Source organism: Zosterops lateralis (genome assembly GCF_965231275.1).
Source record: "Zosterops lateralis genome assembly, chromosome: Z".
Lineage (NCBI taxonomy): Eukaryota > Metazoa > Chordata > Aves > Passeriformes > Zosteropidae > Zosterops > Zosterops lateralis.
In genome coordinates this window covers 82,311,927-82,329,945 of record NC_139800.1, presented here as the reverse complement: position 1 = coordinate 82,329,945, position 18,019 = coordinate 82,311,927, and the positions used below count along the sequence as shown (strand labels likewise).

General features: G+C 38.6%; 1 protein-coding gene across 1 annotated transcript in view; it reads left to right on the top strand.

Moving 5' to 3' along the window:
• The window catches only part of LOC310923222 (rab proteins geranylgeranyltransferase component A 1-like), a 54,595-nt gene that overhangs the window by 10,115 nt on the left and 26,461 nt on the right, over nt 1–18,019 (top strand). The window contains exons 2-8 of the mRNA XM_083884402.1: nt 789–855; nt 6,558–6,630; nt 7,779–7,903; nt 11,586–12,021; nt 13,131–13,247; nt 13,916–14,036; nt 16,294–16,519. Coding sequence (XP_083740528.1) covers nt 789–855; nt 6,558–6,630; nt 7,779–7,903; nt 11,586–12,021; nt 13,131–13,247; nt 13,916–14,036; nt 16,294–16,519 — 1,165 coding nt within the window. The remainder of the gene's footprint in view (nt 1–788; nt 856–6,557; nt 6,631–7,778; nt 7,904–11,585; nt 12,022–13,130; nt 13,248–13,915; nt 14,037–16,293; nt 16,520–18,019) is intronic.

Genomic DNA, 18,019 nt, shown 5'->3' with positions numbered 1-18,019 from the left:
CAACAGATTTGAGAGAAGGTAGTGCCACAGAGCTTAGCTGGTGAGCTGTCCTGCCTTTGTGAACCTACTCCAGAATCCAAGGCATTTAACTGGGCATGTGAAATCTGGTGAGTGGGAGCAGACATTACAGAATGGCCCCTTTTATTTATTGACTCCACTGGGATCCTGTGCCATTTCAAGCATGTATTGCTGGTAGAGATATCACAGCTTTTTGGTGTGCTTTTTTTGCTATATGTTTGTTCTAAATATAGTGGAAACGTACTGTTTTGGCAGAGTGTAATTGCATAACGTGGGAGATTTTGATGGAATAAGACTCAAGGACAATCACAGTCTTTTTGTTCACTTTGAAGTGGACAAAAGTAAACAAAAATGCCCTCAGGTAATACCTGTCTGCATTACCGAGGATGTGGTTATTCCTTTGGGTAATCACAGGTTGTAACTGTGGATATCATTGTGTGCTGGCAATTACTCAACCTGGTTATGATAGCAGGGAGTGGAGAGAAGATGCTGGTGCCAAGTCTAAACTCAGTAGTGTTTGCAAGTGGTATGCGCCATACAGTTATTAAAAAAATAAAAACAAAGTTGCATTTAAGAGGGTTAGCAAAATGTTAAAGAGTACAAAATAGTGTGCATTATTTTAGTAGCATGAGGCTGTTAAAATTTTCAGTGACTCACATCGTAAAATTTGTTTTGTTTGAGTTGCCTGCTTCTGACCAAGTTGTACCATTATTGCAATATTTAATATATCATGGCATGCTAAGTTCTAAAATCTGCACATGTCATTTCAGGTTTGCCTGAGTCCATTATTGCAGCAGCGTGTGCCAGAAGTGGCCAGAGAGTTCTTCATGTGGATTCGTAAGTTACTCCAGTCATTTCCCTTTCTAAGAGCTGAACTGACTGGAAGGGTTTCTGTGTCTCTGTCAGTGTGGGCTGCAGGACTCCTCTCTTTTCATCTGGCACCAAGTAATGTTATGTTTCTGTCTCTGCCTTATTTTGGGGGTGTTATTTCCATCAATAGAGCAGGCAGTTTTTGGAAGCGAGCTCAGGGACTTGGAACATCAGTGCTGTGGTGAAGGATGCTGTGGTGGCTCCTTTTTTGCTACAGGCAGGGATGGCTGCAGGTTTAGTGCCACTGATTCTCAATCCTGACAGTAATTATCCCATTCTCTTTGATGAGAATGGCTTGTATTATTTCAGGTTTTTGTTTTCGTTGGCTATCAAAGTCTGTAATAGTGCTGGCCACTGGAACTTTGATTTCTGTATTCCATGCCTGTTTTTAGCCATGATGAATATCACCTTTTAACAATGGAAGTTGTTGCCTTCATTAATGATCAGAATTATGAATTCAAATTTTTCTCAGTGTGTAAAGGAATGAGATTTGGGGTTACTGGAATAGCTGTGTTAGATGTGCTCCTTTGATTAATCTGTTGTTCCCTACAAAGGCCCAAGTTAAGTCAGGCACCAAGTATTGCAACCATATATGCATAAAACCTTTGTTTATAGTTTACTTGCCCTCATTACCTTGTGTACCTTATTTTATTACTTTTAATCTCCAGCCGTGTTTGCATTTATCATAATATACTGCATAGGTGATTATGGGAGATGGTTTAGAAGTGGCCTATTATAAAATACTGAGTTCTGAGTTTGATTTATAAACACTGTCCAAGCATTGCCATCAGCAGTAGCTAATCTTATTCAAAATAGTCACTTCACTGCAGTGTTGCCATAAATTGCTGTAGACTGGTTTTAAACTGAAGTTAGCTTCTGCCAACTAGTAATTGAAGGAGCTCTATTTCTCTGTGCCAGCTATCTGTCTCAATAAACATAAAATCTGTGGTTCTTCTCAGAGAGCTACATTTACTGTAGATATTAATGAGCTGTTGACATGTGAAATTTCAAGGATATTTGTTAAATGATTTAGAAAAGTAATTTGCAATTTAAAATGTGGAGATTGGCACTTAGTTTAAATTTGAAGCTGCTGGAGAAAGGTAGATCAAGACTAAAAGTGGATTACTTGAAGTGAACATGTTTCCTGTACTAATTGTGTATATGCAAAAGACTTTCTCCTAACCACTTGCTCAAGTTTCTGCTTTTGGTCCTTTGTTTATTTTCTTCTTTTAATTCTGTATCTGTAGTTATGCACCAGTTTGGGTACTGAGGGTGGGGCAGTTAGGGGTGAGTCACGTTTAGCTGCATTTTGTATTTGATATTCAGCACTGGAATACAGCATTTGTAGGCTTCAGTTGTATTATCTACATCCTTCCTCATTGGCTTATTTATCTTTCCACATAATTCAAAGGCAGAGGACGGTAAAGATGGAGAATTTTAACTTCTGTGAGAAGGAGAGCAAACTGGGCATGTCTTGCTTCTTGACACCTGTTACTTTTATTATTTTTTGTCTGTCTTTGACTATACAAGTGCCTGCAGAGCACTTGAATGTTCCCTGTGTCCAAAATGCTTTTATTTGAGCATCCAAAAGTGTGCTGGGCCTTATTCCTGTACCTCCCCAGTCCAAGATCCCTGCTTCTGTAGTTTGTTCCAGTTCCTGCTAGACAAGTCTCACTTTTTTTTTTCAGCGCTTGTAAGATATATGTTGTAATAGACCCTGTGTCTTCATACAGCCCTCTTTTGGATCTTTAACTGCTGTGAAGTGAGGGAGCTGTGGGAATACAGCAGCCAGAGAGCAAAACAGGTGCTTCTATACCAGTTCAACTTCTTGCAAAAGAAAAAAAAAAAAGAAATTATTTAATTTCAATAAGGAAAACTAGGTAAAAAATGTAAATTGTGATGTTTTCTGAGCTTTTTTGAAGCAGTCCTTTTTCTGTTTATTTTGGTTTAGGATACAATGTCACAGCAAAGGTATTAGAGAGTAAAACATGTTCTCAGCTGGGCTGTGGTAATTCCCTTCGGTCGTGTCCATATCCCGGATATAATGTGATGTAGCACAAGTGACTGCCACCATCACCCACCTTTTGCTGGGCTGGAGGATCTCAGGAGCAGTTTGGGTTAAAGCCCTCCTCCTCCTGAAAGCCAGGCAGCTCCTGAGCCCCATCACTGGGCCAGAATGGGAATCTTGAATACATTTGCCTGGGTACTAATAGGTAGCACAGGAAACTTCATGGGTTTGAAACCTAAGTCATTTTGTGCTCACATCCTTAAAATCGATGTGGCAGTAACTTCCTGCGCAAACGACAGGTGCTCTGATGGGTCAGGACTTCTCCCTGGAAGATCAGATGCAGGACAGACATGTCGAGGCAGCTCCTGGGGGAAGTGGTGAGGCATCAGCAGGTTCTGTCCAGCCAGCAGCAGGTTTGAGTGTCACCGTGGGGGCTGTGCCAAGGCCCTGGGAAGGCACTGGCCAGCAAATGCTTTTGCTGCTCTTACATTTCCATTGTGGATCTCCTGCTTTCACAAGTGTCCAGTGTCTCAAACTGGGGTCTGTCTGCAGAAGGGCACATTAGATATTTTCTTGGTTCTGATCCAGATTGTTCATCGGTCAGAAACAATTTCTGATTTCAGTATTCTGGATTGGAATTTGCCAATTATTTTGAAAATGGTCTTAGTTACTGAAGAAAAAAGTGAAAAGCTAACACAAGAGAAGAGATAAGATTTTGCAGAGGTAGAATTAGGCTTTAGATAACATTTCCAAAAGTTGGCAAAACTTTTTGTTGCTGTTTGCTCTGAACTGCAGATTAGAGATTTGAGGAAAAGGAGCAGTGTTGTAATTCAGGTGAATGCCAGGTTACACAGGAGGAGTCTTGAGCAGATACAGTTAGGAAATAATGTATGGTAGGGAAGGAAAACATCTGTGCTCTAACTTGGTAGAAGAAGTATTTTCCACCTCTGCTGTTACACCTTCAAAATGCTTCTTGTTCTTAGTTAGGGAATAATTGGATTATAACCCTAAAAAGGGAGAGAATATCCATCTTTGTAGTTTGCTAATATAGCAAGAGAAGAGGGGAGCTTAGGCCTTGAGATTTTGGAACAATATTTTAGCTTTAATTAGGCTTTGATCTTGACCATTACTTAAAGGAAATCCTCAGTTCATCTTCAGGGCAATTATAACAAAAATATTTGGTTACAAAGGAGTCCCAGTTGTAAAACCATTAGTCAGCTCTTCTCAGAATTCCTCTTCAAGACTTGCTATAAACTTTGCTCATTATGTCAGTAATCATGTCTGCTCTGTCTTCCTTCTGTAGTGTTTTCAGATGAGAAAATTAAGCAATCCTGATTCATCATGTAGCACAGGGAAACTAATTAAAATTCCAGGATAAAAGAAATCTGGAAGTTGCTACTTGAGAGGAAGATGAACATTTGAGGTGTTCTTGCACAGCTTTGGAAGGGCGCTTGGACACCAGAGGAAAGGAGGGACAGCTGTGGTTCATTTTCCTTTGGAGAAGGCTGTACCAAATCCTCAGAATGGATGGAGCTCTCCACAGCAGGGTCATGCAGGGCTTTGTTGAGCACACTGGGTGCCTCAACACTGGGTAAAACAAATCATTTCAAAGGAAAACCAAGCTTATGAACAGAGGAATGTTGACATGAAAGATGTCTGACAGCTCACAAATAAACTTCTGTAACTTTCTATGACAATATTTTTAATTTCTCTTAATTGAAGTTCTAACTTTAACTAGTTTAAATATGCATGACTTTGTATTGGTGTAGATTCAAGAAACCAACTCCTAATTTTAGGCAGATGATTTATTGGATTTTTGTGATCATAGCATTGCTTCTTCCAACAGCTATGTATTGTATTCTGTATTTCATATTCAAGAAACTTACAACCAGAGCAGGATGTTTCCTTCAAAATAAATCTTCATGGTCATGGATTTTGGAAATCTCAGAAATGGCAGATAATACATGGATATTGAAGTTTTTATTCTGTAGAATCTGAAGAGACATGAAAGAATTACTCTGCACCTTTGGCTTAACCAAAGCTTAAACAAAATCATCAATGCAACTGTCAGTGCTTCTTACAGATTGAAATGTCACAGAGTAGGGCATTTCAGAGATTTAATCCTCACTACTTTGTTGTGTGTGATACCAAACAGCAGCAGTTCTGGAGCTCACCCTGTCAGTCTCACAAAGCAAGGATGAACTCCCGTTAGAGAGAATTGGAATTCCTGCTTGTAAACCATCTGCAGATGGAGCTGTGCTGCTCAGTCACCCACCCATTGTAAGGTGTGGGCCCAGTCCCCCCAGGTCAGGGCCTGGAACACCACAGTCTGTTGTTGGAGCCACCTTTTTTCAGTGAATGCTGGATTTTGTTGTCTTTGCAAAAGATGTCCTATTTATGTTCTTCACTATTGCCTTGCAGAAGCTGAAAGACTTTTTTAGGTCAGTTTGTAGTCAGGAGCAATTAGGCACTGCTCAGCAGACATCTGTCCTTCATATGCTAAGTAAGCACCGTGGTCAGGGCAGCAGCCTCTGGTGCTGGAGCGGGGCTGACACTCTTAATGAAGTCTTTGTCAGTGCAGATAAGCCCTGTCAAAAGCATCCCATTGTAAATCGAGTCAGGAGAATCTAACCTGAATTTAGCTTTTCACTCTTATCACACTGATCTCTACAATTTAAAAGTGGAGGAGGTTATGATAAGATTGATTTAACAGCCTTCACATTATTCTTTAGAATGCAAACCCTATCTTCTTCCCTACATTTTAATTTTTTTAAATTTTTTTTTTAGTGTATGCAATAACATTAACTATCTGTTCAGAAGGGTATTTTTGGTATCTTTGAGGCTTCTGATGTGCCAGTACACATTGCCAGAAAACAGAGTTAAATACTGACATAACTTTTATTTTGCAAGAACTGGTGACTTTTTAAGATGTAATTGCTCTATTATTTTTCTTCTCAGAGTTAAGTATTTAAGATATGCTATACCTGACAACAAAAGCCAGCTAATCCAACAGATGTTTAGAGAAGTATTAGTAGAGAAATTTTAAAAAGAGAAGAGCAGAGATGTTCTTTGATTAACAGCAGAACTATTAATTTTCTGTGATTTAAAAGCAGTAATCTTTTTCAAGTAAGAAGGTGGTAAATAGAAACTGGGAAGTGCTCAGGAGGGATAATCACTTTGTACAAATCAGTTCCTTTGGCTCCACCTGCAGTACATGCAGTTCAATGAGTGTTTTGCCAGAGTATCTTCACGGTCTCTAATAGGCATAATGTGTTGTGTAAGCAGTAGATAAACAACAAAATGCACTTTCCTGTATTTGACATAATGGATAAGAGAGCCGATCTTGGCCAAAAAGCAGTATTATCTCTATTTTCCTTTTCTTCACAGAATCCCATGTCTTGTTCTCAGCATTATCCATTTACCCTCCAAATAATTTGATTTTGGACTATAGTGTGTTTGGTCAGAGATGCATACAAGGTGAAAAATGGAAACTTTGCACTTGATTAACAGTTGCAAAGTACTATTTTTTATCTTGTCTGCATCTGAAAAAACTTGCAATGTAAAATGTTTTGAATGTATCAGACTTAGTTGTTTTCTCTTTAAATCTAAGAAAGCTGTTTTACCTGTCCAACAAGTTTTCCTTTTTTTTCTTTCTTTACAGGAGAAATTACTATGGTGGAAACTGGGCCAGCTTTAGTTTCTCAGGATTATTGTCCTGGATTAAAGAAAATCAGGTAAAAATTTCCCAAATTGCTTCTTTAGGCCTCCTTAACATTGAATCTCTGTTGTTTGCCTGATTTATCACAAGACAAATTACCTCCCTGCTTTTGCTCTTTGGTAATTTGACAGATCAAAGAGGTTTGTAGTTCCCAGCTTTGCTGGTTGAGCCTCACCCATCTGGCCTGGCAGTCTGAGGCTCTGATGTGCCTGCCTTGGGAGTCTGATTGAGACCAGCTTGGTGCTCGGCCACACTTCTGGGTTCTTGAGCTTAAAGAGAGGCAATGACACCATTGTTTCAGTTCCTTTATGATAATCTGGTCCTTTCCATTTCCTCTTTGATTATTTTCCATTCTCTGATGTTTCAGGCCTTTTGTTTCTCTCATTTGTATTCAGCTGATTCTTCTTCAGGAGGAGAAAAGTGGGTGCTGGCTCCTTCCATTGAAATGTCCTGTAACCAGGACAAAAAGATGAATGCTGATAGTGTATTTTTCAATGGCCAAAGTTTATCTGATTCATGGCAGTCCACTAGAAATCTTCCAGGGAAGATATTTATTCAGGAGATGGAATACTTGGGCCGGACTAGCAAATGGCTGCTCTGTTATTTACAGAAATGCTTAGAGCCTGTTGGGCCGTAGAAAATGGAAGTTTCTCAGCTCAGTCTCATGCCTGTTTTTTACACTGTGCTGCCTTCTGGCATAATCAGGGCATTTGCTCAGTGCCAGAGCTTCGTATTCTGTGAGTTCTGTTGTATGATTTAGAGATTTCTGCGTGCACAGATTAATACAATCCCCAACATCACCAGGTTTTTTCTTTATGGTCTCTATTCAAAGAATCTGGAACTACCTTGGTTTGGCAAAACTGTATTTTAGGAGATTGTATTCCAAGTTATGTTCAACTCTACTAAAGCCTGTATTCTGTTAAACACTGTGTTTCAGATTACTAGAGCCAGTGCTGTAGTACAAATGTTGGCATACTGTAATAAAGTAACCAGCTCTAACTGTTTTAACTCAAAAAAATATAGATAGAAAAAAACATTAGGGCAATTAAGAGGGTGTTTTTTCTTGTATTATTAGATGGTACATATTTTTTGTGTCTACAAAGATTTATAGTTAAAGAACAGCTTGCACTGTACAATATGTAATTTTATACTTGTTCTTTTAAGCAAAAGACAGATCTCAGTGATGAATGTGAAGACTGGAGAAAACTGATCCTTGAGGATGAAGAAGCAATTCCTCTTAGCAGCAAGGATAGAACTATTCAACATGTAGAAGATTTCTGTTTTGGCGAGTAAGTAGAAATGTAGAAATTCATGAAAAACTTTGGATGCCCAGGGGCAAATGATCATATTGTGCATTTGGTATTAAGGGTTTCACCATGCTGCCATATTGCACATTGTCTCAAAAAGTAACCCTGGCCTCTGAAATGTTCCTCATGTCCTTGTGCTTTGTTGAAATCACTTCACTGGAACAGCCTGATCCTTCCTAAATTACCTCTCTGGGTGCAGTGTGATTTGTTGGCCAACTTTGTGAGTTTGTGATTTACTTCTGAGTAGAAAACAGAAGTGGTGTGTTTGGGTAGTAGCAGTAGGCAGTTGTGCACTGCTATCAATTAAATTTTTCCATTCTTAATTTACCTAAAAGCTGCTGTTCTCATAGTCAAAAATTAGACCTGAAATGGACCACAAATGAACAGGAAGAAAAATGGACAGCAGTACTGTAACTATGAAATACTTCTTCATGCTAAAATGATAAAATAATATTTGCCCTTTGTCCTTTTTATATGCAATGAATTTAATTTACTGAGGTTAAATACACTGAATATAAATTTAACTAACTGAACTGTGTATTTATTTATTTCTTTATTATTTTTATCTTCTGGATAAAAATACACTGAACACTCTCCAGAATTTCTGAGAGGAAATTCTTTGAGGTGGCTATGTAAGTTTAACCTTGAATCCCTTAAAAAATACCATAAGTAGCTAAATGAAATGTTGACACATACTCGTAGAGAAATACATATTTCCTTCTGTAAACATCATAAGTAGGAGAAGAAAGATGTGAATTACATAAATACAACCTGAAGGTCACAGACTGAGACTCTTCCAAGGTTCAGTGCTGCACAGTAATGGTCCTTGATTGGATTGCAGATAAAATGTAATGCTTATTTCAAAGCAATAGCACTTGGATATTGTAATTGTCATCCCGTTGTTGTAATAAATATTGTTCAGAACAAGGATTAAATCAGATGGAAAGGTTTCATAGTCTTTTAACTTTGTGCATAATTTTTGACTGATAGCTGGCTCCGAAATGAGCCCCCTAGCACTGAGATTTCACACTTAGAAGTGAGATTATACTTGGTTAAAATTATGCTTTTAAGCATTCAACTTAGCTCAGTACATTGCTGTCTTGGTCATCACCAAAAAAACCCCAATGCCCCAAGGAACAAGGATAAGATTAATAAACCTGGCAAAGAAAAAGTTCTCCAAAAGAACTTCAAACTTTCTGAGAAAGTCAATTACTGTGTTTCTGACAATTTACATGTTCTGCCTAGATTCTGTTGTTTTTGCTTAACTTTTGTAACTCCTATGAAGTAACCATTAAACATTTATTTTGAAAGAATAAACAGCTGGGTAGCAGTATAATATACACAGTGCAAATCTGAAATGAATGGCCTTAGAACAAAGTGCATCCATCAAAGGAAAAGAATACTGTGTCTACAACAAGCTGGATTGAAAAAAGGCAAATGGCTGAAAAATAAATAGTGAACACCTGTGCTGAATAAATTAACCAGCTGGTTGGCAATTTTTCATTTGACCTATCTGAAGGGGTTGCTGTTACAAGGCATTAATAAGACACATTCATTTTAAGATATTCCTTTGTTAGTACCATTAATTGATGAATGGTGGAAGATAATATTCTAAATTTACACAACAATTTGTCTGCAGATGTATTATTTTTTTCTGAATTAGGAGAAGAATTGTCTGTACAGAAGTTCAATTTGAGTCATTTTTATAGACAGTTCCTTCATTATTCAGGGATATTTGGTCCTATAGGAAAGATGTCATGAATTTAGATTATATACAGTTTTTAGGCTCTCATTATAAAAAGTGTGGAGCTGCAAATCATGGAGATTTACCTATTCTTTAATGGGAAGTGAATAGAGATTTAAAATATGTAAATATCTCTGTTACACTGCTTTTCAGAGTGATATAGAAAAATACAGTGTATTATGAATCCAAGTTTATTTTCATTTTAAAAAGTAATAATCAAGTATGTTTAAAATGAGATGAACTGTTGATTGAGATTGGGAGAAGGTAGAAAGAAAAACTTACTTTGAAATTTTGTATTCTAAAGGTTTAGGATGAGTTAAATAAAAGCTTCATTCTTAGTTACTGAATTACTGGCAAGAGCATTTGCAGTTTTCAAAAACACCGTGTTCTGAAATACTAAAAAAATCCCCCAAAATCCAAATAGAACCCCAAAATTTTATTGACTTTCATTTTTATTTGTACAGAGATTGCTTTTTTAAAAAAAATATTTTACAAAGTACTTATCTTTCTTTGATATTTTATAGTTACTTAATGGTGGCAATCTGAAGCAAAAAGACATAATTAATGTACAGAAACAGCCTTCTCTCATTAGTGCTTCCTTGTAGCAGTTCCTGTATTTCCCAGGGCAATATTTTACCCCAGTCATGAGTTAAGTGCTTCCTGGTGACTGTGCCCAAGCTGGGAGATCACTTCCAAACTTCTCATGAGTCATTGTGAGCTCCTTGAGTTCATAGATGAGGAGCAATTTTTAAAGGATACCAGGTTTTTGTTCCTTTTCAAACAAAGATCTTGCCTCTGCTTCCATCTGTAAGGCTGCAGGCGTGTGAGGGAGCATTTTGGTATCAATGCTGAGTAATTCCTTGCTGTTCTGGGAATATTAACCATCCTGTTAATGCTCCGTGTTTGCAGGTCACCTTTAAAATCATAGTTCATTAGTTTTCAGCCAAGATTAAATTGTTTATTCAGTGCATTAATGGCTTGTGGTATAAAGATAAAGAGATAGTTTGGAGTTATTGCTGAACTCCTTTCACTTACAGTGACACTGATTTGATTCATCTCAGCTGGTAGTGTAAACTAAACCAAGTTCAAAAGTCCTGCTCTCTAAGGGAGGTGTCACAGAAGTTTAACATAAAACAAGAATATGAGATTAAAAGTGAAGGGCTGTTTTATAAGGGGAATCTTAAAGAAATGTTGTGGAAAGGAAATGAACTGTGCAGAATAGGTGTCTGGGAATGTCCCTCCTGTGACTGACTGCCTTCATCCCCTGTGCATGGATTTGCAGCACTTGCATTACAGCATTGCTGCTTGAACAGCTAATTAGAATGCAAGGGCAGAGTTGAAAAAGGAATTTGAAAATTTTACTTAAGCTTTGGGTCTAAGTGGTCTGGTTCTCAGTGGTCCCCTGGGATGGTGGCTGCAGAGGAGCTCACTTGTTTTGTGTAAAGCTTGTCTGCTTTCTTCAGGACAGTATCTCAGCTCAATGTCCTTAACACATACTTGAATTTCAATTTCATGGTTTTTAATCCATGGGGATTAAACCTAATCAAGTTACTTTTTTTATTTCAAAATGCTCAATTTCTGTTGTTTATGTAGCTGTGTATTGTTCCAGCATGAGGGCCTTGATTTTCATTTTGAGATCCTTCTGTCTTTTGAGTATACGTAAAGTAAAAACTCAAATTTTTGTTGTCATTTTTTTCTCCTCAGTAAAAATAGTCCTCTTGAATTTTAGCTTTGCAGCCAAAGAACCAGAGTTTGTAAGTGGGTGGAACACCTGAATGGGCCAGGATAAAGAAATTCTAATGCTTTTCCTAGAAATGCTTGAGGTTTCTGTTCTGGCACCGACTCAAAACTTCAAACAAGTTTTTAAGACTCTTCAAAAATACTTTTCCCCCCTCTTTTTCCCCTCTGTATTTTAATCAGTCAGGATTCAGCTGAAGGTGTTGAAGAAGCTGGTGCACTGCCAAAGCTGCCTGTGTTTGCTGCCGCTGCTGCCCAGGGGGTTTCTCCAGGGCCGGAGGAGAGTCCGGCAGCAGAGGGGATTTCTCTGGGATCAGAGGAGAGTCCGGCAGCAGAGGGGGTTTCTCCAGGGCCAGAGAAGGAGGATCCAGCAGTGGAGAGCCCTGGAGAGGAGGCACAGAGCCCAGAGCCGGAGCAGGCCCCGGGCACGGATCCGGCCGGGGCAGGAACAGCCCCCGGCAGTGGAGCTGCTCCCGGCACGGCCCCAGGCGAGTCCCCTCTGGAACCCGCAAAGGCGGAACCTGCGCCCTCCGAAAACGCTGCCCAGGAACCAAAGAAAATCACCTATTCCCAAATCGTCAGAGAAGGCAGAAGGTTTAATATTGATTTAGTCTCTAAGGTAGGAACTGAATGTCTCTTTTTTCTATAAGTACGTTTACTTTGCTTAAAATGCTGACATTTGTTTTAAAACCCTTCATGTTGAGACAGCACCTTTGAGGCAAAATAGCCACTCTGGAGAAGTAAGAATTGTTACCCCTAAAACAAACATGAGGTATTTAATATGTGTCCTTAAGTGTTTTATAACCAAAGAGATCAAAAACACAGCTCAGAAATACCACCATAAAAGTAAATTTCATGAAATACAGCACTTAGGTAGTACTGGCAAAATCTCTCCTTTTTTGTACTACCATTACAAAATTATATTTTTAAACAAGAAAGAGCAATCTGCTTGCAGATTTTTTTTTTCTTTTTAAAAAGATAAAAAATGTCTTTTGCAGCACAGAAAGTTTTTTCAAAATTGAGTGCTTCACTTTTCATACTGTGCCTAAGAAGATTTTTCAAACCGCTGAAAATTGAAAAAGAAACTCTCTTCCATAATTCATTCAGTTCCTTGTGAAGACACTACAAAATGCATAACTGCAAAGTTCATGCTCCAAATGTGGATCCCACTCCCAAGCATCCTTGCAATGACATCTTGAACACCAGGCAGCCAGTGGGCGGAGGTTATTCATATAATGTTATTTTGTATCCTTTCTATACTCTGGCTGTCCCACTGTGGGACAGGGTGTTAATTGCAGCAAATACCAGGAATTCAGATACAAGAGTGGTCATCAGGGCAAACCCAGGAGTTTGTGCTGGGGTTTCCCTGTCACAGGAACATCGGCTTCCTTGTAGTGTCTTCATTGGTATTCCAGGAAACCTTTTTCAGAAAATTCCTGTGTGATCTTGCAAGGTCTGTTCCTCAGGACCATGAGACTTTTCAATACAGACAAGCGTTTTCAGTCCATAGTTACATTTCTGGCCCTCCTCTATATAATCTTATATGTAGCTTATAATAAAGTGATCAAATCATATGTGACTAAACCTTAGCTTGGGAGGTCTGGAATTTACCTGTGGAAAAGGTGACCTTACCTTGGTTCAAGTGATTTAGGGAGCAGCTGGTGAGGATTTTGTTGGGTTGTTGACTGTTCCTCTTCACCCACTCCTTCCTTTCTCCTCCCTGTGCAGCTGCTTTACTCCCGGGGCCTGTTAATTGACCTCCTCATTAAGTCCAACGTGAGCAGATACGCCGAGTTCAAAAACGCCACGCGAGTTCTCGCCTTCCGGGAAGGGAAAGTAGAGCAGGTATCAGAACATAATGTGCTGCATGTGTTTCATCTCATCTTCCTAAAGTCAAGAAGCTCGAAATTGGGGTTTTTTTGAGAATTTTGTGATAAGAACCTGATGTCTTTTCCTTAATTATTATTCTAATTAAATGTCTGGAAGAAAAGATGTTTGTATGTGTTATATATAAATAGTAAAATAAATCAAACCAAACTAAAATAAGGTTGTGCAGTCCAGTATATTGACATAAATCTTTACCCCAGGCTAAATGTTTAGGCCATGATTGATTGGCAGTTAATTCTTGGAGATTCACAGATTTTAGGTTTTAAGATTCTAACATAGACTTGATTTGTCTTTATGTGACATGCAAGAGAAGTCAGTGTGATAATGGTAACAGGACATGTTGGCACAGTTAATACAAACTCTAGTGATTGCCTCTGCAGTCAGAGGTGAAAGTGAAATTGGAGGGAAATAATAAGGGGAGGAGGCTGAAAAAGATTTTTGAATATTCTTATTGTGGAAAATTGGTAATTTTAGTTGCAGTAGAAAATAGAGAAAGAAATATGTAAGAAAATAACTAATTGAAAACACTAATTTGAAGCATTTGTTATTTAACAGACTTTTGTTGCTTGATACTTTTACATTCAGAGTGTGGAAAGTATCTGAAATTATTAAAAAATATTTTGCAGGTGCCTTGTTCCAGAGCAGATGTCTTCAACAGCAGACAGCTCACCATGGTGGAGAAGAGAATGCTCATGAAATTTCTGACATTTTGTTTGGACTACGAACAGCACCCTGAGGAATACCAAGGTAGTGTCTCACTGAATAAGGCACACTCCCTTCCTTGGAGTTCCTTCAGGGAGGCACAATTCTGAGTGCTCTCCTGTGTTTTCACGTGGTTTATTTTTACAGATTCATTTTTAAAATATGCTTTGACCTTTTTGTGACCTTTTCACTTCAGTGTTAAATTCTTCTACTTAAGCACTTGCTCTTGTAGTTCCCACATCATTTATTATTTACATTTTTCTTTAACAGCAAAATTATATATTACAGCAAGGTTGCAAAATGCTTTTTGTCATTCTCAAGTGTTTCCTCCCCTCCCCCAGGTATTTTTTAAAATAATGTGATGTATTTGAATTTTCTGTCTTGTTTTTTTGGATACTACGTAAATCTTTACAATGTGTTACCACAAAATCAGAAATGGAGAAAATGGAATTTTTAACTATAAAAGTAAATGTAATTTAATGCTCTTTAGTTGTAAAGGGCAAGTTCAAAGCGCTTTTATCAACTGTTGGATTATTTAGATGAGAGGAAATCAGAATAGATTTGAGCTATAACGTGAGAAGAATAACGAGCATTGGGTCAAAGAGGGAAATCAGTTTAACAGGAAGAAGGTGCTTTGGGTTTGAGCTCCTCAGGGTACAAAGAATGATGTCCTCAGTTCTTGGAGTCTAAAAGTAAACTAAGGCAAAGAGAAAAAATCTGTCAAACTAAAATAGTGAGGAAAGAAGAGTACAAACATCAGAGAAAATTATTAAACATATGCAAGAGAAAAATAGTCAGTATCAAGATCTGGTAAGATGAAGAAAAGGAGAGTTTGTAATGAACTCCAGAAAATCCTAAAGGGGAAAAAACTCATTAGGCTGAAGTGGTTTATTGATTACAGGTGATCTCAGTTTCTGCTGCTGGAAGAAATGGAGGTGCTCAGAGTGAGGATATTGGTGGTATTTAGAAAATTTATTGAGTAAAAAAAGGAGATGCCACATCAATTTTAAATTAATCCACTGGTTCATGTACCTAAATAACATTAGATTTATTTTGCTTCCAGAGACAGCTAAACAGATTTTGTTCCTACATTTTAGAATAGCCTGAGAAGTAATTGAGAGTATTTTGAGTCAGATTAGGCTAATGTAAAAACTTCAGAAATTTAAAATTGCTCTTGATGAGATCATTGCATTTGTGGGAAGGGAGACTTTTAATAGGAGGAGTTCACGAGAGTAAAGAATTTTTTAAAAGCTTTTTTTCTGTAAAATATGGAATTATATAAGAAGTTTGAAGTGAAGAAAACTTGAGAATATTTTTAGAATGATAAAACAAAAACCCCATGTCATTTTATGGCTTTCTGCTTGGCTGTACAAAGAGCAGTAAGATACATTTGTAATAAAGCAGTGGTTGAATCTTGAACAGAAAATATGTCTTGTTAATACTGGTCTCTGCATTGATGGAAGTGTTTCTGAATTAGTTAGGAATTTATCCAGGACTGAAATAAGAGCAGATTTCTGAATAATGTGGAAGTATACTATTGCTTAAATACAAGCTTTTCCTGGCAAAAAATGTTACAGTTATGAAGATAACTAAAGTTTTTCAGAGATGTGTCAATGCCAACATGCTTTAAACATCTCCCAGAAGACTTGTGTTTCTTTGAATTTCAGAATGTGCCAGCAATAATATTATTTTTAAGAGAAGAGAGCAGCAGCCCTTTCTGCTCTCTCTCTCTCATCCACACATTTGTTTGTTGCCAGCAAGTCATCAAATTGAAATAAATACTGCACCTTCTCATCTTTGGATTGTGGCACTGTGTGAGGGGCATCTTTGAGCATGAATATCCAGTCTAGCACTGGCAGTGTGGATGCAACAGTCCTGTTCTGGAGTGGGTGTCATTCAGGGTAATATTTTGGGTAATTTACAGGGAACAGCGTCCCAAGGCACTTCAATGGATTTTTGTCCACAGTTTCTCACTTTTCTCTCAGGACTGCGAAATGGACTTAGATCAAGTCTAACAGAATAAATTAGTGATGCCACTGGAGACCCATAAAGTGGGTTTGTGATATTTTGAAATATTTTAATGAAGTGATATTTCTGTTTTCTGAGAAGACTCATTTTCTGAGAGTAGTTTTTCTAACTTTCATTGACTTGGATGTTCCATTTACAGCCAGTAAGGTGTTTATTGAAAAACTCACTTGCTTTAGTTTACTGAAATCCAAAAGCCCTTGTGGGAGCTGAAGCAGGGAGGCAGTGCAGGTGTTACTGTTACTTGTGCTCAGTGCCTGGTGTGCTTTTCCCCCAGAGCACGAGAGCAGCACGTTTGCTCAGTTCCTGCAGACACGGAAGTTGACCCCCAGCTTGCAGCACTTCATCCTTCACTCCATTGCAATGGTGTCAGAGGCTGAGAGCAGCACCCTGCAAGGTCTTCAGGCAACAAGGAAATTCCTGCAGTGCCTTGGCCGCTACGGCAACACCCCCTTCTTGTTCCCTCTCTATGGGCAAGGAGAGATCCCACAGTGCTTCTGCAGGTAAGCCTCACTTACCCAGACATGTATTCCAGAAAGGAAACTTGGTAATATAAGAGGTATCATTCACTAGAATAGTACTGTGCAACGTTCTTCACTGTTACTACAAATGCAGCTTGTAGGAGCAGCTGGCTGTGGTGGCTGCCTGTGAGTAAGTTAATAAGTGCTAGGAAATGAGAAAGCCATAATTTAACCCATGTGTAGCTGCCCCTTTTTAAATCTGACAGAGAAGACTCAGTGATATCTGTACAAAAGGGTGACTGTGCATTTGGATAGTTTGAAAAAATTTGTATGTGATTCTTCCCTGAAGCTGCAGGAAGATCCATGTTATCAGTCTGTGTTACCAGTTAATGATGAGAATGCATCCACCATTCACAGGTAGATATTTAATAGTGAGCTGGATTGTTCTGAGAGAGGAGAATGGTGCCATGAGTCCAGTTTACAATTAGATTTAAAACAAGCCTTTTACATCACAGACTTTTATACAAACAGGGCAATTGATGTGAAATCATGTATTGTGCTCTTGACATCATTTTGTAGCTCTCTAAACTACAAGGTTCCAGCTCCTATGAACTGAACAGCAGAGGAGAATCTGTGCAGCCCTGTGTCACTGAGCCGCTGCTACATTCTGAGATCCCAAACAGCAGCCATATGTTTTCAACTCCTTGAGCCTTAGAAAGCAAGTAAAACAGAAAAGCCCAGTTGATTCCAGGATAAACCAAAATCCCCTTCAGCCCCTTGGACTGTGGCAGTGACAGTGCAGTCCCTGCCCTGGCTCCTGAGGTGTCCCTGAGCCCGTGGTTCTGGCACGGAGCTGGTGCCTGGTGCTTTTGGGGACCATCAAGGATCCGTCTGCAGAGGGTGGGCGGTTTTAATTTCACTTTTTTCCAACAGTTAACTGCCTTTTAAAAGGCTGAGGGTTTTTTTTTAATCTTTGCTTCTGCTGGCAAGCAGCCTTTCCATCTGCTCAATGTGGGTTTAATGTGGTAACCTGTAGGTCTGAAGTAAACATTAGCTCTGTTTAAAAAAAGCAGCTTTGGCTGGTGAGGCCAGTTTGTCTGGGTGATATATTTGTACATCAGTCCTTTAAATAGCAGTGCAGTGTCTTACCTGCTTTGTTTGGTGCTGGACAAGTTCTGCTTTTTACATGTGTGCTACTATGAAATTGTGGTTTACAGCACGTTGTTGGGTATTCCTGTTTGTGATAAATTCTGCTTCTCTTCTCCAGAACAATACTTAAGTTACTGTCAGAAGAATGGCCTTAGCAGCTTGAGCCTGCTTGGCTGTGTACAGGATGGATGTAGTTATATGTTGATGGAAACATTCTGGAATAATTCTGCTCCATTGAATAGAAATGTTAGTTGCTACCATCTTTTGCCTTCTATCTGCTCCTTAAGCTTTATTTATATCATGATTTAAAGTGCAAACCTATGTAATTAGATGATTGGACAGACAATTTGTGAACAAGAATTGGGGTTAGGTAACTACTCTGGATACAGTCAT